At 44.6% G+C, this 23,473-nt stretch overlaps 1 protein-coding gene across 2 annotated transcripts in view; it reads left to right on the top strand.

Moving 5' to 3' along the window:
- Positions 1-23,167, top strand: part of commd9 (COMM domain containing 9) — a 31,172-nt gene extending 8,005 nt beyond the window's left edge. Inside the window, exons 2-7 of one of the 2 annotated variants that reach the window (XM_072518832.1) lie at positions 8,830-9,197; positions 12,592-12,717; positions 17,129-17,268; positions 20,932-20,966; positions 21,140-21,243; positions 22,651-23,167. In XM_072518832.1, the coding sequence (XP_072374933.1) occupies positions 9,177-9,197; positions 12,592-12,717; positions 17,129-17,268; positions 20,932-20,966; positions 21,140-21,243; positions 22,651-22,791 (567 nt within the window). In that variant the 5' untranslated portion in view covers positions 8,830-9,176 and the 3' untranslated portion in view covers positions 22,792-23,167. The remainder of the gene's footprint in view (positions 1-8,829; positions 9,198-12,591; positions 12,718-17,128; positions 17,269-20,931; positions 20,967-21,139; positions 21,244-22,650) is intronic. The other variant, XM_072518831.1, reaches the window with a different exon arrangement.
- Positions 23,168-23,473: the final 306 nt, after the last annotated feature.

Below are 23,473 nucleotides of genomic sequence, written 5' to 3'. Positions count from 1 at the left end.
TGAGAGAGTGAAATGTAGTATCTCCATATTTGCAGTTGACGCAAAGTTGGTTGGGAGGGTGAGCTGTGAGGAGGATGCAGAGATGCTTTTGTGTGATAAAAGCAAATTACTGCGGATGCTGGAATCTGAAACAAAAACATAAAAAGTGGACAATCTCAGCAGATCTGACAGCATCTGCAGAGAGAGAAGGGAGCTAATGTTTTGAGCCTGGATGACCCTTTGTCAAAGCTTTGACAGATGCTATCAGACCTGCTGGGACTATGCAGTACTTTCTGTTCTTGCTTCAGTATGATTTTTTAAAATTAATAATCTTTATTGTCACATGTAGGTTTACATTAACACTGCAATGAAGTTACTGTAAAAGCCCCTAGTTCCCATATTCCGGCGCCTGTTCGGGTACACAGGGAGAATTCAGAATGTCCAATTCACCGAACAAGCATGTCTTTCGGGACTTGTGGGAGGAAACCGGAGCACCTGGAGGAAACCCACGCAGATACAGGGTGAATGTGCAGACTCCACACACACAGTGACCCAAGCCGGGACTTGAACCTGGGACCCTGGCACTGTGAAGCAACAGTGCTAACCACTGTGCTACTGATTTGGACAAGTTGAGTGAGTGGGCAAATGTATGGCAGCTAAATGTGAGGTTATCTACTTTGGTACAAGAACAGGAAGACAGATTATTATCTGAATGGCTGTAGATTGAGAGAGGGGAATGTGCAATGAGACCTGGGTGTCCTTGTACATCAGTTGCTGAAAGTAACCATGCAGGTGCAGCAGGCGGTAAAGAAGGCAAATGATTTGTTGGCTTTCATAGCGAGAGGATTTGAGTACAGGGGCAGGATGTCTTGCTGTAATTATACAGGGCCTTGGTGAGACCGCACCTGAAATAATGTGTGCAGGTTTGGTCTCCTTATCAGAGGAAGGATTTTCTTGCTATGGAGGTAGTGCAGTGAAAGTTTATCAGTCTGATCCTGGGATGGTACAACTGACGTACGAGGACAGATTGAATCGGTTAGGATTATATTCGCTGGAGTTTTTAAAATCAGTGGGGGGGGGGGGGGGGGGGGGGGGTCTCATAGAAACTTATAAAAAACTGATAAATAAATTTAAAGTACCCAATTCTTTATTTTCCAATTGAAGGGCAATTTAGCATGTCCAGTCCACGTACCGTGCACATCTTTGGGTTGTGGGGGTGAGACCCACGCAGACATTGGGAGAATGTGCAAACTCCACATGGGCAGTGACCCGGGGCCGGGATTGAACCGGGGTCCTTGGCACCGTGAGGCAGCAGTGTTAGCCACCATGTCGCCCCAGAAACATATAAAATTCTAACAGGATTAGACAGGGTAGATGCAAGAAGGATGTTCCTGATGGCAGGGAATCCAGAACCAGAGTCACATTCTAAGGAAACGGGGTAAACCATTTAGGACAGAGACGAGGAGAAACTTCTTCACCCAGAGAGTGGTGAGCTTATGGAATTTGGTACTACAGAAAGCAGTTGAGGCCAAAACATTGTATGTTCTCAAGAAGGAGTTGCATATAACTATTTGGGTGAAAGGGATCAAAGGATACGAGGGGAAAGAGGAAGCAGGTTATGGAGTTGGATGATCAGCCATGATCCTAATGAATGGTGGAGCAGGGTCAAAGGGCCGAATGGCGTCCTCTTATTTTCTGTTTCTATAACAGGAGGACTTAGGAAAAAATCATTTTTTCTTTTAGGAAAACTTAAATTCAAAAGGGTAAAAAGAACCATAGTGGGTCAGGAGGGGACACTGCAAGTAACAAAGGGCACTCGTGACTAAGGTGACAACAGGGAAAAAGGTCAAAGCTAAAGACTGTATATGTGAATGCATAAACGTTTGCAACAAATTCAGTGAATGAATAGCACAAATAGAAATTAATATGTTGATGTGGTTACATTGTGACCAAAGTCAGAAACTAATTATTCTGGGAAATGTCTCTGGGATATTTCTCTTTTACAAGAGATGGGCAAAAGGGAAAAAGAGGATAGACCAGATATGAGGGAATAAGAACAATGGAGAGAAAGGATCTTAGCTTGGGAAAACAAAAAGTATGATCACTTTGGTTGGAGGTAAGAAACAACAAGGGGCTGAAAACATTGGCAGTTGTTTATAGATTTACAGCCCCCCTCCACAAAATAAAGTAATGTAGGGTCGGGTATAAATCAGGAATTTGTGGTGCATGTAGCAAGAATTATACAATACTCCTGGGAGACTGTAATCTTCATATAGATTGGGCAACGGGCAAACCAAATTTGCACTAATAGTGTTGTCACGGAGCAAGATTATTTTCCAGATCAATATGCTGAGGTACTAACAAGGAAGCAGGCTATTTTCGATTTAATTTTGTGCAATGAGACACAGTTAATTAATATAACGTTGTAGTAAAGAGATGTCTAGGGAAGAGTGATCATTTTGGTTTTGAAAGTGATTTAGCTCATTATGAAGCAACGTCTTGAATTTACATGAAGAAATCTGTTTGAGGGACAGGTTGGCTAAGTTAGTTTCGGAAACTACATTAAAAGATATGACCTTGCATATAGCTGAAAAATACAAGCTTTTTGTTTTGCATTCATCAGAACAGATTCACAAGAATACCAAATCTAAAGGAAACAACAATTTATATTGCACGATTAGAGAGTGCTGATTTAGGGCAGCACGGTGGCCCAGTGGTTAGTACTGCTGCCTACGGAGCTGAGGACCGGGTTCAATCCTGGCCCCGGGTCACTGCCCGTGTGGAGTTTGCACATTCTCCCTGTGTCTGCGTGGGTTTCACGTGCACAACCCAAAGATGTGCAGGTTAGGTGGATCGGCCATGCTTATTTTGCACCTTAATTGGAAAAAAAATTATTGGGTACTCTGAATTTAAAAAACAAAGGCTGATTGGTTGGCAAGTGGACTCTGATTGGTAGAGGTATTTGTTTAAATTCAAACCAGGCAATAAACAAAAACTTGGCAGTTAACTGTTCTCTGGTGCATTTTCCATGGCAAAGCCGCTATCTATCAGTGCCCACTTGCCAATCAATCAGCACTCTTCTCCTGCAGTATAACTTGTTGTTTTCTTTAGATTTGGTATTCTTGTGAATCTGTTCCTGATGAGTGCAAGGTGAAAGATTTGATAGCATGTATCTTTTTCTGAGCAATACTCTGATACAGTAGACAAGCAATGGCTACCATTTATAGAATTATTGCATAATTTGCAACAAACGTGCATTCCTTTAAGGTACAAAAATCCACCCAAAAAGTGGCTAATGTGAAGAATTACAGATAGGATTAGACTAAAGGAAAAGGCTTAAATGTTACCAAAAATAGCCGCAAGCCTGAGATTTGATGTATTTTTTAACCCACAAAGGAGGACGAATAAATTTCAAAGGAAAGAGAACAGGAGAATAGACTAACAAGAGACGTTTGAACAGGAAGTAAATGTGTCTGTAGGGATGCAATAAGGAAGAAATTAGGGAAACTAAACACAGGCTTAGAGCCCAAGAAGGCTGAAATTCAGGAGAATAAGGAATTAGTAGAGACATTAAACAAAAACTTTGTACCTCTCTGGCAGAAGATACGAAAAACTCTGGAAATGTTGGGGAACCAAGAGTCCAGGGAGAATGAGAAACTTAAAGAAACAGTCTGAAGAAATAAATGGGACTGAGTGGTGACAAGTCCCTCGGACTTGATGGCCTGTACCCTAGGGTTTAAATGAGGAAGCTGCATAGATAGTTGCTGCATTGGTTTTGAACTTCCAGAATTCCTGAGATTCTAGAATAGTTCCCAAGCATTGGAAGGTGGAAAACATGACTCTGCTTTCCAAGAGACGAGGGAGAGAGAAAATATGGAACGATAGGCAAGTTAGCCTCACATCCGCAGGAGGAAAATGCTAGAAACTATTGAGAATGTGGTAACAAGGCACTTAGAAAATCATACTATGATTTAGCAGAGTTAACACACATTTATGAAAGGGAAATAGTGTTTGACAAACCTTTAAAAAAAAAAAAATGGAGTACCCAATTTTTTTCCCAATTAAGAGGCAATTTGGCGTGGCCAATTCACCTACCCTGCACATCTTTTGGGTTGTGGGGGTGAGACCCACGCAGACACGGGGAGAATGTGCAAACTCCACACGGACAGTGACCTAGGGCTGGGATCGAACCCGGGTCCTCGGCGCCATGATGCAGCAGTGCTAACCACTGGGCCACCGTGTCGTTGACTGTTTGACCCTGTTGAAGAATTCTTTTGAGCGTGTAACTAGTAAGATAGATAAGGGGAACCAATGGATTAGTATATTCAGATTTTCAAAATAAAATGATAAGCTGTCACATGAGGCAATTACAAAAAATTAAGACTAATGGAATTGGGAGTAATTAGCATGGATTAATAATTGCTAATTGTGTGGATTAATTAATTGTGTGGATTAGCGTGGATTAATAATTGTTAACGGACATGAAAACAGTAGGGAGAATGGGCCATTTTTCTGGTTGACAGGCTGTGGGATACTGCAAGAATTGTTACGTGGACCTCAGCTACTTATAATCAAGATTAATGACTTGGACGAGGGGATTGAGTGTATCGTGGCCAAATTTCCTGATGATACAAAGTTAGGCGAGAATGCACAGGATGAAACGGATGCAAAATGGTTGCTGAGGGATAGAGACAGGATGAGTGGGTGGACAAGAACATGGTCGATGGAACAGAATATGCAGAAGTGAGAAGTTATCCACCGTTCAGAAAAATAACAAAAACAGAGCGTTTTTTGAATGGTGAGAGACTGCGAACGGGTTGTATTCAGAAGGACCCCTGGGTGTCCTTGTACATTTAGTCACAGAAAGTCAACATGCAAGTATGTCCAGCAGCTGGGAAGACAGCTGGGTAGATTTTGTTGTAAAGGGATTGGCAGAATGTTGTGGAGGCTAAGTCACTGAGTGTCTTGAAGACAGAGATAGATAGGTTCTTGATTAATAAGGGGATCAGGGGTTATGGGTAGAAGGCAGGAGAATGGGGATGAGAAACATGTCAGCCATGATCGAATGGTGGAACAGATTCAATGGGCCAAATGGCCTAATTCTGCTCCTATGTCTTATGGTCAATGTCTTCCTGCAACGACACAGGGAATTGGCCACACCTTGAGTACTGTGTGCTGTTCTGGTCTCCTAACCCAGACAAGGACATAATTGCCCCAAAGGGAGTGAATCAAAGGTTCAGTGAACTGATTACAGAAGATTTCTGTGAGCAAGGCCTATATTAGAATCATAGAATCACTATAGTGCAGGAGGCACGCAGCCCATCGAGCCTGTATCGAATGACCACCCTACCCAGACCTACTTGTCCACCCTATTCATGCAACTCCACCCTAAGGAGAAATGTTAGCATGGCCAATCCACCTAACATGAACATCTTTGGACTGTGGAAGGAAAACAAAGCACCTGGAGGAATCCCAACGCAGACACGGGGAGAATGTGCAAACTCCACGCAGACAGTTAATCGAGGTCAGAATCGAACCCGGGTCCCTGGTGCTGTGAGGCAGAAGTGCTAGTCACTATGCAGCCGTGCCACCCATGGAGCTGAAAAGAATAACAAGGAATCTAATTGAAACATATAAAATTGTTAAGGGGCTTGGCTGGGTAGATAAAGAGAGAATGTCTCCCCGAGCTGGGGAATCCAGGACATGGGGTCACGTGACGATCTCAGACTAAAGGGTCGGCCATCGATGAATTTAGGTCAAATTTGTCTTCACCCAATGGGATGTGGATCTTTGGAATTCTCTGCTTTGAGCTGTGGATTCTCAGACGTGGCGTGTTTCTACACAGAGGTTGACAGATTTTTTGTGTACTGAGGGTATCGAGGGATATGTGAATGGTGCAGGGAAGGTGGAGTTGAGCTGGAGGATCATCCATGATCTTTTTAAATGGCAGAACAATCACCAAAGACACTACTCTAGGTCTTATTTTTCCATGTCCTTAAAGGTGATGTTCCTTTGAAATTTATTTTTGTGTTTAAAAATGTTCAACTTGAACAGCAGGATGAGTTAAAGGGCCTTCATTAAATACCTTTGTGCAAGGAATCAGTCTCCTGAAGTGTTGCAACCTAATTATGACCAAGGAAGGCCATTTAACCCCTTTCCATCCAGAGGTATCTTAACATTTTTCCGACTGTAACCTCCTTGTCCGTTTTCGTACGGTGGTAACAATATGGCTTTGGAGTCTTTCGGTCAAGAGGATTTCATTATTAAACCATCATCAAGATGCTGAGGGGAATGCCTCGCTTCCTGAGGTACGATCTTTCAGATGAAATTTAAATGAAGGCCCTGTCTGCCCTTGGATGAATGCGAAAGATTTCATGACACTCTGAGAAGAGTGGGGAAATTCTCCCAGCGTCCTCGCCAAAACATCTCACAACTAGCATCAGTGAAATGTGACTACCCGGCCATTTATCTCATTGTCAGCCCTTCCTGTCCATAGATTTGCTTCAATTGCCAAGTTGACTACACTGTAAAGCGGTTCATTTGCTGTGAAATGCTTTGGATTGGTCCTGAGAATGAATGGTGCAAGATAAATTGAAGTCCTTACTTCCTAGCTCGACAGTTCTCTAAATGATTCCAGAGTTTTTAACTTTTGTTCTATTTGGAAGGTCATTCCACAGATTGGTTGTAATATGGATCTTTTCAAATGTTGCTGTGATGTCTGTGGAATTTACTTCATGCCTAATTAATTTAAAAGGACTGCAGTTTCATTGATTCTTGTGTCTGGGCTCATTCAAATGAAAGGATTTACACAATTTCTCAGTCTTTTCAAAACAAAACCGTCAGTTGGCAAGGCTCCCAATCCTCTTTTGTAGTGTTGATTGCCTTTGCTGCACAGTTCCCAGTGAAATAAAGGAGATGCAGTCACTCGGTCTCCAAGTTACATTTCTAGTAGTCAGGCCCTCTGCTTTTCTGCACCATGTTGTTGACACTGGGAACTGTTGTATTTAAGCCTTGTGCATTTCAGTAGTCCTGAGGCGCTTCTGTAAGTACTTGTGCCCTTTTATTAAGTTGATTTTATTTTTCACATCTGTGAGTATCACTAGGACTTCTGTTCCACTACCCTACAACAGGAAAAAAATTGTTGTACAAGATGGTATTTATTCTATGTTCTATTCTAACTGTAAGTAATTGAGATTGAGCTTCCAGAGTATGTGGATTCATCTCTCAGTGAGAGATCCATATATTCTGTATGCGAGAAGCACCTCCTGCACAGTGGATTCAGTTGTACTGTATTCTCCTTTTTAGAGGTTTGCTCTCGTTTAATCATTCTCCAGTTACAGACTTGTATCAAACCTCCCTTTCTCTCTAAGTTGTGTCACTTCGCAATTGCCTCCTTTGTCTACCTCTCCTAACACTTTCTTTGCCTCTCCTAACACTTTCTCTTTGAAGTTTTGCAGCCCATTCTCTGCCCTGCTCACAGCTGAGACTGTCCTCTGAAAGTCACCAACAATAGGCACTGGCTGTTACAATAGTAACTTTCCCCTTCAAGTCAGCTTTGATATCTATGTTGTGGAGAAAACATTTAGCCCCCGCTGCTGCCCTCTGATCCAGCTGAATGGGCCTACCCTTCTTTGGCATGTTCCTTTCATTCCAATGCAGCAAGGACAGATCGATCGTTCCTCCTTCAGCCACACTCTGATCGACTCATGACCTCCCCATTCCTTCTTGATCTTTATGCTGTCACTCACTGGCATCAGAAGGACTGTATAATTTTCCATATGTATCCTGCTAAACCCAGTTCTCCCTTTTCCACAGAACCCGCGATAGGCTGTCAGACTACCTGTGCACGAGCCAGAATTTCCTCAGAGCCGTTTTAATGTAGACATAAGAATTCGGAGCAGAAGTAGGCAATTCAGCCCTTTGAGCCTGCTCGCCATTCAATCAGATCATGGCTGATCTCTTCCTGGTCTCAAATCCACCTCCCTGCCTGTTCCCCTTTAACCCTTTTTTAAAATCAGAAATAAATCTATCTCCTTCTTGAAACCATTTAATGATTCTGACTCCACCGCACTATGGAGCAGCGAGTTCCACAAATTCACCACCCTCAGCGAGAAATAGTTCCTCCTCACAGCAATTTAAAATCTAAATAACCCCACCAAAACTTTGTCCCTATGCCATTAACTCCATCCTGTCCCAGACTAAGATCTCGAATGGAACTAGAGTCCCTGTAACCTTGCTGTGTACAACTGCTTGACCAAGAGTTGAGTTTTGAAGTGCATGACTGATGGAGGGGAAATATCCAATCAGGTTTCTATCCTGCCACAGTATTGAACAAACTCTTTGTCAAAAATCACAAATGACTTTCTATGTGACTGAGAAAGATAAACCATCCTTCTTGGCCTCCTTTATAACCTCCTCCACCCTCAACCTGCTGACTGAGATTGAACTCCTTATCTAATCACAGCTAGAGTTTCACTTGTTACGTCTTTTCTTCCCACTCCTGCACTGTTTCCTCTCTTTTTCCAGGATCTACCAGTGCCCCTCCTCTCTCTGTGTTTCTAATCACCATGCAACCCCTTGGTGTTGGTATCCAAAACCACAGCAGAAGTTTGCTTTTTTTAAAAATATACTTTATTACGAACATGTACCAAAACAGGTGACAGCGAACAAGCACCCCAGCAAACATTCTTCCCAACAGTCAACTATACAGCCTGTACAGATTTGTCCCCTTTTTCACCCCCCCCTCCCCTGCGACATACAGCCCCTCAAACACGGTCACAAACATCCCCACCTTTCCTCAAGCCCCCCTGAAGAGCACCTTGACTCATACTTTATCTTCTCTCCTTGCAGGAAGTCGTACAGGTCACCCAACCAAGCTGCTACCCCCGGTGGCGATGCCGACCGCCACTCCAGTAATATTCGCCGCCATGCAATCAGAGAGGCGAAGGCCAAGACATCGGCCTTCCTCCTCTCCATGAGCTCCGGCTTCTCTGAGACCCCAAATATTGCCACCAAAGGGTCCGGGTCCTCCACCTCCACTATCCTGGTTCAGACTGCGAACACCCCCGCCCAGAAACTTCCCAACGGCAGGAGCTTTCACATGGACATGATGATACCCACTTCTTTCTCAACGCCGCCTCTTTTGACCTCCCACTACCTCTAAATTATCAGGCTGCCTATCCAATATCCAGGATTGGATGAGCACAGATTTCCTCCAAGTAAGTATTGGAAAAATTAAAGCCATTGTCTCTGGTCCTTGTTTACACCTGCCTTTCTTAGTTCCCAACTCTCTCTGTCTCCCTGGCAACTGCCTGAGGCTGAACCTTGCTCTTCCCAACCATTGCATCTTAATTGATCCCAAGATGAGCTTCCAACCACATAACCATGCCATCAGTAAAACCTAGTTTTTGCCCCTGCCTCAGCTGTTCTGCTGCTGAAACTCTCATTCAATCTTTTGTTACCTCCGATGTGACTATTCCAATGCATCCTGGCCAGCCTCCCATATTCGATCTAACTTAAACTTGAGGTAATCAGCCCAATCTTCAGAATCGCGACATGGTGCTAAAGAAGGAGACCCAGAATCCCACGAGGTTGGGACAAGATCAGAACATGTGTGTGTGGTTAGCCGGACCTCTTGAGCACCGTTCGCACCTGTACTCCACCCCGACAAAGAAACCACACATTCTGGACTTGGTCAGGTGCGCCCTGAAAACTAATTTAAGTTGGATATAACAAAGCCTCGTGCACAAAATAGGCAGAGTTTACCCTGCAAAGGCCTCACTCCACACCTCGTCATAGAATCTATAGCGCAGAAGGAGGCCATTCGGCCTATCGAGTCTGCACCCCACTTAAGCCCACCCATCCCTATCCCCGTAACCCAGTAACCCTACCTAACCTTTTTGGACACTTTAACATAGCCAATGCACCGAACCTGCACATCTTTGGACTGTGGGAGGAAACCGGAGCACCCGGAGGAAACCCACACATCTAATATGGGCACTAACTACTCCTCCCACCTAGCCTTAACCTCCTCCATTGACACCAAATCCTCTGACGTAATCGACCATAAATACTGGAGATGCTCCCTCCGACGCTGCGAGTGAAAGAACCCTCTCCATTAGTGATGTTGCTGGTGGCACAGGGAATGTTGGGAAACTTTGTGTTCCAAAGTTGTAAACTTGAAGATATCTCAATAAATCTGATCCCAAGAGCCCAAACCTTTCCTTCAATTCCTCTAGACTGGCAAACCGTCCCTTCAGGAACAAATCGTCCATTCTCTCCAGCCCCTTCTGTCATGTGAGAGTACCTTTAAGAAATGGGTGTTTATAAATGGGTGTGTATATAAATATCTGTAGTGAGAGTACCTTTAAGAAATTGGTGTTTACTACTGCAGTGATGTCAGAGGATGGGTGGAGCTGGGCTGTCTGTCAGATTTTTACTTTTGTTTTAGGCTGTTTGCTGCAGGGTGTGTTTTAGTTTTGTTTTCAGTGTTGGAGCTGAAGCCAGACAGAGCAGGTGTACTGGTGATCTCTGCCATGAAAAGACTATCTCTTGATCATTTGGTGAATTCAGAATTATAAATGTTCTCAGTAGTGAATGTAAACCTAATGTGCTTCTGTTAAAATGTGTTTCTTCTCTCTTCTGGATGTTGTTTGGGAAGTTATTAAGGATTACTTAGTGTTGTATTCTTTGGGGGTTGTATTTGAATTGATGGTTGCTAAGATGTTCACTATGTTTTAAAAAGGTTAACTTGAGTTCATAGAATAAACATTGTTTTGCTTTAAAAATTACTTTTCCATTTCTGCTGTACCACACCTGTAGAGTGGGCCGTGTGATCCCCATACCACAATCTATTAAAAGTTGTGGGTCAGGTGAACTCCATGATACACTTTGGGGTTCTCTAAACCTTGGCCCATAACACTTCCCTTCCCATCCCCCGAAGGTGGCCTGTAATCTCGCCGGCTCAAACAGATGGTTGGCACAAATGGGAACCAGCTTCGACCTGACCCCAGATTAAAATGTTGTGAAAATTGGGGACCGGCCTGTCACGCATAGTAAACGGTCATCAGCATACAGGGACACGCTGTGCTCCACCCACCCCCCTATTATCCCTCTCCACTTAACCAAAACCTTTGAAGTGATGGCCAAAGGCTCTATCGCAAATGCAAACAGGAGAGGGGGCACCCTCTGAGATATTTACGCTCCTATAATTCCAGCCCCTTTAGCGCTCCTGATTTTAATTGCCTAGCTCTAAGCTCTCCCTTAACTTCCCCATCTATCACTGTCCTCCTTTGTTTTTCATTTAAGATTCTCTGTAAAACTTAACTCTTTGACCAAGCTTTAGACTATCTGTGCTCATGTTGATTGGTATGGTTTGGTGTCACAGATTTTGCTTTACAAGCTCCTGCAAGGGACATTTTATCACATAGGAACTATAGAAATACAAGTCTTATATCCGGACAAATGTGAGGTAATGCATTTTGGAAGGTCTAATGCAGGTAGGGAATATACAGTGAATGGTAGAACCCTCAAGAGTATTGAAAGTCAAAGAGATCTAGGAGTACAGGTCCACAGGTCATTGAAAGGGGCAACACAGGTGGAGAAGGTAGTCAAGAAGGCATACGGCATGCTTGCCTTCATTGGCCGGGGCATTGAGTATAAGAATTGGCAAGTCATGTTGCAGCTGTATAGAACCTTAGTTAGGCCACACTTGGAGTATAGTGTTCAATTCTGGTCGCCACACTACCAGAAGGATGTGGAGGCTTTAGAGAGGGTGCAGAAGAGATTTACCAGAATGTTGCCTGGTATGGAGGGCATTAGCTATGAGGAGCGGTTGAATAAACTTGGTTTGTTCTCACTGGAACGAAGGAGGTTGAGGGGAGACCTGATAGAGGTATACAAAATTATGAGGGGCATAGCCAGAGTGGATAGTCAGAGGCTTTTCCCCAGGGTAGAGGGGTCAATTACTAGGGGGCATAGGTTTAAGGTGAGAGGGGCAAGGTTTAGAGTAGATGTACGAGGCAAGTTTTTTACGCAGAGGGTAGTGGGTGCCTGGAACTCGCTACCGGAGGAGGTGGTGGAAGCAGGGACGATAGTGACATTTAAGGGGCATCTTGACAAATACATGAATAGGATGGGAATAGAGGGATACGGACCCAGGAAGTGTAGAAGATTGTAGTTTAGTCGGGCAGCATGGTCGGCACGGGCTTGGAGGGCCGAAGGGCCTGTTCCTGTGCTGTGCATTTCTTTGTTCTTTGTTCTTTGTATATCAGTCAAACGAGTGGCTTCTATTTTGCCACATTTCTCACCTGTACACCATTCTCCATTCCCGTTGTTACTCAACCATTCTCTCGTTCCCTCTATACCTAGCTTTCCAATGTTTAAGCATCAGGCTGCCAATCTCCACAAAGCCAATTTGTTCTTTCATCTGCCATCATTATGCTCCGCTTGCCCATCATAGACTTACACAGTCTCCCTGCCCCCAGTGCAGAGTTTCAAATCATGTTGCTCACCCACATGGACTTGGCTCAGTCTGCCTCTTTGACCTATGTTAAAGGGCTTCATACAAAGGCGGACAGTTGGTGATTGTTGGCTTGAAATTCTATCTTTCAGGCTTCCTCAAAGGACGTGGTGAGGCATTTATGTCAGGAATGCTTTTCCTTTTCGGCGACTAGCTCAGTCAGATTAGTTGACAGCATTGTCAAGAGCTTATCGGTGACCCCCGAGGAGGCAAAACAGGTAGGAGAAAGTGTGCATGTAATATAATTATTTATTTAATATACCCTTGTCTGCATCAAAAACGTGCTATAAAAAAATATATAAAGCAAATGGTGGGAGTTGAGAATGTGGAGCAGTATTGGGACGCAAATAAAAGGTTAGGGATGGGTAGCACGAGTTGCAAAACCTGGTGTGCACCAGATATACCAGGTCATTGAAAGGGGCAACACAGGTGGAGAAGGTAGTCAAGAAGGCATACGGCATGCTTGCCTTCATTGGCCGGGGCATTGAGTATAAGAATTGGCAAGTCATGTTGCAGCTGTATAGAACCTTAGTTAGGCCACACTTGGAGTATAGTGTTCAATTCTGGTCGCCACACTACCAGAAGGATGTGGAGGCTTTAGAGAGGGTGCAGAAGAGATTTACCAGAATGTTGCCTGGTATGGAGGGCATTAGCTATGAGGAGCGATTGAATAAACTCGGTTTGTTCTCACTGGAACGAAGGAGGTTGAGGGGAGACCTGATAGAGGTATACAAAATTATGAGGGGCATAGACAGAGTGGATAGTCAGAGGCTTTTCCCCAGGGTAGAGGGGTCAATTACTAGGGGGCATAGGTTTAAGGTGAGAGGGGCAAGGTTTAGAGTAGATGTACGAGGCAAGTTTTTTACGCAGAGGGTAGTGGGTGCCTGGAACTCGCTACCGGAGGAGGTAGTGGAAGCAGGGACGATAGGGACATTTAAGGGGCATCTTGACAAATATATGAATAGGATGGGAATAGAAGGATACGGACCCAGGAAGTGTAGAAGATTGTAGTTTAGTCGGGCAGCATGGAGGGCTTGGAGGGCCGAAGGGCCTGTTCCTGTGCTGTACATTTCTTTGTTCTTTGTTGTTCTTTGTCTCCTGGATTTACCAAAGAATGATAGTTTAAAAGGGGAGTCTTGGACTTCCTGTGGCGGCCATGGAGTGAGTGCTCGCACATTTGGTGGCTCCCGCTCAAACTGGATTTTGTTGGTCCTTCCCCACAAGTATGTTTTTTTTTTTTTAGTTAATTGCGCCAGCTGTTCTCTCTTTCTCGATGCACTCCTCATCCTCTGATCCATACATCAGCCTCACCAGAGGAGTATTACCTTCTCTGGGCACTCACAAATGGTGTGTGAGTGTCCAGAGAAGGTAATACTCCTCTGGTGAGTCTGGTGTATGGATCAGATGATGAGGAATGCCACAAGAAAGAGAGAACAGCTGGTGCAGGGCCGATTTTGTGGTGCACAGGTTAAGATGGCGGAGGGCAACAGCGCTGCCCGCCCAGTGGTCGAAGGAGCAGCTGGTGGAGTTTTTGAACGGAACATTCCAGCAGCAGAGGAAAGAAGCTTTGGAAGACTTGGCTCAGGTGGTGGAGCCGCTTAGAACTGCGATTGTGAGGGGGTGGTGGGGGCTGCCGTGGCAACAGATGCTGGAGGCTCAGGGCCTGGTGATTCAGAAGGTGGAGGAGGCGATGGGGGAGCTTGGGGAGTGGATGGCCTCGTTGGAGACGGAGTTGGGGATGGTCTTGGACAGCCAGAAGAGGCTGGGAGAGAGAAATTAGAGGACCTGGAGAACAGCTCCAGGAGACAGAACCTGAGGATCGGCAGGGTGTCTGAGGGCATGGAGGAGCGGAGCCGGCGAGTATGTGGCGAGGATGTTGTCGCAGTTAATGGGGGAGGGGGCCTTTGACCGGGCACCCGAGGTGGATTGGGCACACCGGACGCTGAGGACGAGGCCGCAAGTGGGGGAACAGCCGAGGGCAATGATGGCACGGCTGCATCGACTCTTGGACAAAGAAAAGATCTTGAAATGGGTGAGGTAGACGAGGAAATGCACCTGGGAAGGCAGGACCTGGGTGGCAGTGTTGGTGAGGAGGAGGGCCGGGTTTTTACAGGAGGCTCGATGAGTCGGAGCCCCCGAAAGGGGAAGAGGGGATGCAACGGTTTCTGGATGGGTTGGAGGAACGGCGGGTCAGGGCCTGGGAGCCCGGATTGAGTTGAGGGAGGTGATAGACGTCATGGGGGCGATGCAGGCAGGGAAGGCCCGGGACTGGACTGATTCCCAGTTGAATTTTATACAAAGTTTGGGACAGAGCTGGGGCCACAGCTGGCAAGGATGTATAATGAAGTGAGGGAGATTTCTTCAGGGAAAGGGGAAGGTGGTTTTGGCGGGGTAAGGGTGTTAAAATGGGGAAGACGGGATGTGGCGGGGTGTTGGTATTGGGGGGGGGTTTGGAGGATTATGGATGTTTAGTGGGTTGATGCGTTGTTCTTCTGATATTCTGTGTAAATTTGTTAAATGCCCTGTATATAAATATTTAAAAATAAAGAAATAAAAGAGGAGTGTCTTTTTTTCCACAAAATATGGGCCCTTCACTCCTGAAACCTGAATTCAAATTCAGCAAGAAAGAGAAGATGAACATGGCATGTGGATTGCTGAAATGAATTGTGGAATATGTTTCTGGCAGCAGCTTGCCCACAACATAGTGCGGCTGCAAGTATTCAAGATTTACCCTGTTTTCCATGTGGGACAGATTCTCAGCATCCCACTCAAGCAGCATGCACTGTTACAATTTGTATAGAGCCAAGGCTTTAATTGTGGGCTGTGATTATTCTGGAGGGGCAGGCTATGGGCAGCCTTTTTTATCCTGGCAGCAGGATATTGGGCACTCTTTGTACTATTGGATGTGACCACTGTTACTTATTTGTCAGCTTCGTTCAGATTGCAAGAATAGCTGTAATGTGAAAAGGCAAAAGCTCCTAGTGTGATACAACTGCAGATTATCAGATTTCTCCTTGCTTCACTTGAACAATGTCTGATGCAGAGAACGCTCAGTTTATACTTTTTTTCAAAATAATTACTTTATTCATGCAATTATAAAAGTACATTACATGACTGTAAATCCGTTTCTTCCAATACTGTATCTTACTACTTTTATGGTTCATATTTAGAAAATTCATTGCATGACAAACACATAGCCCAAGGAATTTTACCCAGTTTTCAGCCCCTCGGTGTACAATATCTTAATACCTTAGACGTGGCCTTTCCCCATTGCGCTCTGCTGGAGCTGCCCCAAGGTTTAGTACGCCCCTCAGCACATCATTCTGGATCTTGGAACATGCCAGTCTGCAACACTCGGTCATGGACAAGTGCATTGGAAGACCAACTATTTTCAAAGAGGGCCTTTCACTGAGTTAGTTTCATAGAATAGAAGGAGGCCATTCCGCACCGGCCCTTTGAAAGCGCATTCACCCAGGCCTAACCGTTAGAACCTAAGGGGCAATTTAACATGGCGTATCCATCTAATTCACACCTCTTTGGTCTGGGAGGAAGCCCACGCAGAGACGGGGAGACTACGCAAACTTTGCACAATCGCCCAAGGTCAGAATCGCACGCCGGTGAGACAGCAATGCTAATTACTGCCACCGTGTGTCACTGGGAACTGACCGCAGAGCATGCAATCTTGCGTCATGGACTCGGATTAAACCTAAAAAAAACCACTGCCCTTCTCTCAGACCTTTTTTTGTTGTTGCAAAGACCATTCCAGAAGGAGGTTGGCGATGGTCTCTTCCCCACCACATCCACCTCTAGGGCAATGTCCAGAGTAAGACCATAAGACATAGGAGCAGAATTAGGCCACTCGGTCCATCGAGTCTGCTCCGCCATTCAATCATGGATGATATTTTCTCATCCCCATTCTCCTGCTTTCTCCCCATAATCCCTGATCCCCTTATTAATAGGTGTGTAGGAAAGATCTTGCAGGTGTGGCCCTTCTCACCACCAGCCAAGCTATCTGTTGGTACTTGTTTGAAAGCTCTAGTGATGAGGCTTTCTATCAAATGAGTTTGACAGTCTTTTGGGGGAACTATCCGACAGGATCTACCATCTTTTCTTGCAGGGCCATTATCTGATGAACTTGTTGTCAAAGTTGTTTTTCTGCGTAAACCGTTTAACTAAGGACAGGTGGTGCAGCACGGTCTGACTGCTTGGAGCATTCATGGCAATGTAGCTACGCCCGTCCTTTGAAACACATAGTGACACTTGGTGTTTGCATACGGAGGGTCTACACACCGCTTTATGCAGCCACACTCAAAGGTGACCATCAGGATGAGGGTGATGTCAGATGTGTTTTCATCCCCATTGTCTAGAGACTCTTGCACTGTGTCCCTGTGAACCTGGTCCATTTTCGATCTCCAGACAAAGCTAAAGGTGGCGGACATGTGGGGTATGGGCCAGACCTGCGCCACTTATAGCATTAAGATTGCCTTGCACCTGATGACCAGCTTCTTACCATAAAAGGAGAGGGGGTGTCGCTTCTACATCCCAGTTTACTCTCTCTAGAGAGAAAAAATATTTATTTCACAAAGCAGAATGATCTTATTTCTATCTTAGTTCATTTTCTATCTATAGTTGATCTGCTCCCTACGTGGTTTCACACGGCAAGTTGTATTCCAAGGAGCAACATCAGCCGAAGAGATTCTCCAACTCTTTCCTGATAACTTCCATCAAAATCTGAAGAATCTGTTAACTAAAATAATTCTTGAAAACATGTAAGTACTTTTCTCTATCCCCTCTTGGGAACGTGCCAATTTGTAAAAACTGATGGTCAATCCAATTCTCCTCTGGTTTAACTTGCTTGGGTTTTGTGCTCTTATTTGTGCATCTGGGACTTGGGGACTTTCATGTGATTTAAAATGTCAGAGACGTTTAAAATTGGAAACAAGCACTTGTCAGCACCTGCAAATGAAACAAGAGATACAAAGTACACTAAATCCATATATACGTATATTGTCCAGGGTGAATGTAAACTCGGATCCTGATAAATAGCTTCAGATGCCTGACACTTAACTAACATGAGCAGTTAACATATGGAGACCAGAGAATTCACTGTGTTTAAGTAAGTATTATTAAGGCATGTCGACATTTCAGATTGGCAAGAGAATCGAGCCTCTTGGTCCCATTAAATCCAACTTCCACTTAAAAAGTAACTTCATGAGCAATTTGCTTCATTTGCTTCCTTTAGACTTCACCATTCGAATACTCCCTTGACTGGTCCCTCACCTTACACCTTGTTTAAACTGTCTAAAACTTGCCCATTATCTGAACTTGCATTAAGTCCTGTTTTTTAAAAGTCTTTTCATTCTCCTCATTTTCAACATTTTCATCAAATAAACATCAAAAGAAAAAACAACAAAAAATAAATCAATAACAATCCCCCAAAGAGGAACAACATGCCCCTCAATATACAGGCCAAATCACCCACCCGTACGTTCCAGGTAAAAAAAATTAACAGTCAATCAGTAAACAGTGTAATAAAAAACAACAAAAGCCCCAACACCCCCCCCCCCCCCCCCCCCCCCAATGTTCGATGGCAACCAATTCTCGAAAGTGCACAATAAACAGTCTCCGTGAGTTGTAGAACCCCTCCTTCATCCCCCTCAGCTCACGTTTCACCTTCTTGAGAGTCAAATTCACGTAGGACCCCCTGCCAAGCCGAGGCACAGGGTGGCGAGGCTGACTCTTATCTTCCAGGAAAATGAGACCAGGAGCACTCACTAATGTTCCCTTGTAGTCATTGATACTCCTGCGTCTCCTCAGGCAATCAGCGAGGCAAAGGCTAAAACACCCACCCCCGCACCTGCCTGCAGTTCGGGACAGTCCGGCAACCTGAAAATGGCTTCTAGGGGACCTGGTTCCGGGTTCATGTGCACTACTCCCAAGATGACACTGAAAACCTCCCTCCAGCTTTGGACAGGACCAAAACATATGTACATGGTTTGCGGGGCTGCTCCCACATCGCTCACATACGTCCTCCACGCCCTCAAAGAGTCGGCTCATCCTCGCCCTCTTGAGGTGCGCCTTGTACACGACCTTCAGCTGTACACAACCTTCAGCTGTATCAGTCCCAACCTCGCGCATGAGGTTGAAGCATTCACCCTCCGGAGCACCTCGAACCACAAACCTTCTTCCATAGCCTCCCCCAACTCTTCCTCCCACTTGGCTTTAATCCCCTCCATGGACACCTCCCCCTCCCCCAAAATCTTCCTGTAGATCGCCGACACCACCCGTTTCTCCATTCCCCCTGTCATCAATACCTCTTCCAACAATGAGGGGGTCGGTGCTATCGGGAAGCTCTGAACCTCCTTCCTAGCAAAGTCACGGAGCTGCAGATAAATCCTTCCCCTTGCCCCAATCCATATTTCTCCCCCACTCTTCCAACCTCGCAAAACGTCCCCCCAGGAACAGGTCTTTCAATACCCTGACTCCCCCTCTCCTCCCATCTCTGAAACCTCCCGTCCAACTTCCCTGCCTCAAACCTATGGTTCCCCCTAAACGGCATCTCCCCTGACCCAGCCCCCAACTGAAAATGATGCCTCAATTGGCTCCAAATCTTCAGTGTTGCCACCATCACCGGACTCCCAGAGTACTTGCCCAAGGTCATCAGGAGAGGCGCCATTGCCAGTGCCCTCAACCCCGACCCCCTACACAGACCCTCCTCCATTCTAACCCTCTGGGTCTCCCCCCTTCCAACCCAACTCACCTTTTGGGAATTTGCCGCATAATAGTAATATAAATTTTGGAAGCCCAAACTTTTGCCTGCCGCCCTCTCTGCAGGACCATCTTTCTAACCCTAGCTACTCTTTCCCCCCCAAAAAAATAAACAAAGTGACCGATTTTTCCACTTCCTTAAAAAATGCCTTCGGCAAAAGGACCGGCAGGCACTGACATAGAAACAAAAATTGCATCACACATTCATTTTAATCACCTGCACCCGACCTGTCAGTGACGGAGGGAGGTTGTCCCACCTTGCCAAATCTGCTTTCACCCTCCCCACCAAGCTAGTAAATTTGTACCGATGGCGCCCCCCCCCCCCCCCAAGTCCCACGCTACCTGTACCCCCAATACCCCCAAATAGCTGAAGTAGGTTGCTGCCCTGCAAAATAGCACTGCCCCCACTCCTGGCTGGGCCACCACAAAATATTTACTCTTTTCCAGGTTGAACTTATATCCTGAAAAAGACCCAAATCTTCGGAGAAGTTCCATTATGTTCCCCACTGGCATACTCTGCTCTGATATATATGACAATAAATCATCCGCGAACAAAGATCATCTTTTCTGCTGTGAACTGTGTGGCCCGATCCCGCGACCCGGCCTCCGTCATCTTAGTTGCCAAACTGACCCTTTCATTCGAAAGCAAACCTTCACTCGCCTCTTCTTCACGGCGACTTTCTTTTGGTTTTTGAACATCCCTCTCCTTCCTTATGTCTTCCTGCACTTATTTGTTGAAAAATTGCCCCTGGGACCGGGCATTAAATTCTTTTAAAAAATAAAGCCTCGAGCGGGAGCCACCCAACGTGCGACTTCCTCCTACATGCCACCACTGGACGTCCTCCCGTTAAGTCCTGTTTACCCATCACCCTGTGCTTGTTGACCTTCATTGACTCCCAGTCTGAGAAGCCTTGATTTTAAAAGTCTCATTGTTTTCAAATCACTTCCTGCCCTGCCCCTTCCCTGTCTCTCACTCTCTCCAGCCCTATAACCCTCCAGGATCTCTTGTGCACCACCAATTACACATCCTTTATTCTTAATTCCTCCACCATCAGTAGCCAGCCATACTTTCAACTGCCAAGGCCCGAAGTACTTGAATTTCCTCCCTAAACCTCTCTGCCTCCATACCCTCCTCTCCTTAAAGATGCTCCTTAAAAAACACCTTTTTAATAATAATAATTGCTTATTGTCACAAATAGGCTTCAATGAAGTTCCTGTGAAAAGCCCCTAGTCGCCACACTCCGGCGCCTGTTCGGGGAGGCCGGTACGGGAATTGAACCCACGCTGCTGGCCTTGTTCTGCATTACAAGTCCACTGTTTAGCCCACTGTGCTAAACCAGCTCCATATGGTTTGATCACCTGTCCTATTGTCTCCTAACATGGCTCCGTATCCGATTGCAACAGTGGTACATGGGTTTCGACAATTGTTTTAGGCACCACTCTGCCTGTATTCTGTGCTGTGATGGCCTGAGACGCCCCCCCGCCCAGCACTCTCATCACCATCTTTGCGAGGGCAATTAGGGATGGGCAGTAAATGCTGGCCTAACTAGCGATGCCCACAACCCTTGAGTGAATAAAAAAATACTGCTGTCTCTCATCTTCTGGTAATTTGGAGGGGACTGGGTGGTGTCTTTTTGAAAATTTATTTTAGATTTCTATTTCAGAGTTGTCTGGAGGAACGAAGCACTTGCAAACCAAAGTAAGGGCAGCTTTATATTCTTTTTGCCTCAATCCATATTCTATCATTGCATACTCTGAGGTATATCCATTGCATGCAATGAGATTCTTATGATAATTTTTTTCCTCCTCTAGTTACCAATATCTTACGAATGCTGATTCCTTATCTTGTGTTTTGTTCTTCCTCTCCCCTAGTTTCCTTACCCCACCTCATTGACATGGACTGGAGAGTGGATATCAAAACTTCTTCTGATAACATCAACAGAATGGCAGTGCCCACGTGCCTTCTCCAGATGAAGGTATTGCTTTGTGATTAACACTCGTAACGGTATCAATGTTGTGATTGGGCCAGTTGGTCAATGTCAGCCAGACACAACATAATTTCAGCTGAGCTAATGTGTCCTTTCTCTTCAGTACTGTTAGCATCAGTTAACTCTGTTTCCTACCTTCTTGTGTTGTAATCTATACTGTACTAATCATCCCTCACTATCCACCATTATTGAGTAAGATAATTTTATAAGGAAATACCTGTAAAATGGACATTTTTGAGGCATGAAAATCAGGCAAATCAATGACACAATTTACAGTACAGTAAATTGTTCACATCCAATGGATCCAATGAAATGCTTTTTCCCTTCAGTGGAAAATATGAATGCACATGAATGATTTATGAAAATGTTTCTTAGTTTAACCTATAAATATCGATATGAAAAGCGAATATCAGAGAATCCTATAAAAATACAGAACTTGCAGCAAGAAGATCTGTGAATGCATGGGCGCACCGCATAATTTAAAATAGAATTCACGTGGTATGCAATTCAGCAGAGTTCTTGTTAATGGTTTTATTCATTATGGGGTTGCGATCTTCTTTGGGTGAAAGAGCATTCCTCATCCTTGATGTGTGGTGACATTAGTGTCAGATTAATAGCTTTGAGCGAACGCTGTGAATTTATTGAAGAATAATTGCTGTTCATCAGGAAATCATGTGCCCAGTAATTTTTCTTGTTCCGCATTAGACATGTGTAGAATGTTACTTTGGTAGGAATGTTGAAATTCAAAGTTGCACTTGCTGAGAGCCATACCAGATAGCTGTCACTGCCTAATGAGGACAGGTTGACTCTGAAGCCCCAGGACTTCAATATACCAACACACAGCTGTCAGATAAAGGTTTCTGTGCTATGGGGCCATGAAATTAGGATGCAGTGTGTGTGTTGCTGTCATTAGGTTAGTCATTAGGTGCAGTCAGCAATAAATGATCATACCTGAATCCCAATAGAAGAAACATCTTCCCATCTGCATCCAGAAAACAGGATGCATGTGGAGTACATTCCTTCCCAATTCTCATGGATAAAATTCCAATTCAAGCATAAATTATTCCCTGGTTATCCCTATTTCATCTTAAAAATAGTCAATATAACTGATATCAGGTAGAGACAGCAGTAGCTTTGTGTAGATTAAATCACAGACTGGTTGACAAATTGAACCATTTATGCAACTAATGCGATTGTGCAGCCTCTTGTAAAAGCTGTTTATCCAGATTCAGCAAAACCGTAAAGAGGTCACTTTGTTCAATTGCATTCTGCTTGTGCCGTGTATGAATAAAATAAAATGGAAAATAAAATTTAACAACTAGTGTCGCAGCCACCTGCATTTTCTGGCAAAAAAAAGTCATGTTTGTCTTTTCTAACTTTTTGCACTCCACTCAGATTCAGGATGATGCCGCTGTCTGCCGGGATGGACCCATCGTTTCCACTGTCTCTCTTGAACTAGGTAAAGAAAAGCTGGATACAATGCTGGATGGACTCACTCGAATCCGGGATCAGCTTTCAGCCGTGGCAAACAAGTAGCACGTTAGCTACCTGGCTTTGGAAATGTCCAGAAGTATCATGTTTGGACCTGAAGACTTGATCCGTTGACCTGTTTTGTTATCTGGGACTTTGCACTGCTCCGTTTTCACACTGTTTGAGATTTAATTTCAAACACACTAAATCTATGGTTCCTATAGATTTCGCCTCCACCTTCTTTGCCATTTGATATAAAATTTCATACTGATGTTTTTTTTCTGTGTATTTTGTCACAACTTATTTCTCCTGTCAATTGTGAGCTTTGCATTGTGTGTACTGGCCCGAGTTCTTCAGTTCGGTTGACTGAAGATCTTCAAATACAGATTAAATATTCAATTAAGACTATCACTTTTGTAATTAAAAGCTATATCATAATCTATTACTATTTTTTTTGAAACGTTTATTCCTTTCATTGCAAAATCCTGTTTGAAGTGATTTAGGAGATGGCGTGATAACTTGCATGTAATTTATATATATATATATATATATAAATACAACAAATTACAGTTTGTCAAGTTTCCCCCATTTTCTCCCCTTAACTAACACAGCACCCCCCCCCCCCCGCCCACCCGCTGCCAACAAACAAATCCTTAAATAGCGACAGAAACAACCTCCATCTTAGAAAAAACCCTTCTTCTGACCTTCTAAGAGTGAACTAAATTTTTTCCAATTGCAAGAACTCCGC

This window comes from Scyliorhinus torazame, chromosome 10, assembly GCF_047496885.1.
Source record: "Scyliorhinus torazame isolate Kashiwa2021f chromosome 10, sScyTor2.1, whole genome shotgun sequence".
NCBI classification, from domain to species: Eukaryota; Metazoa; Chordata; class Chondrichthyes; order Carcharhiniformes; family Scyliorhinidae; genus Scyliorhinus; species Scyliorhinus torazame.
The sequence above is the reverse complement of the archived record's forward strand: the minus strand, read 5'-3'. Positions and strand labels throughout refer to the sequence as shown.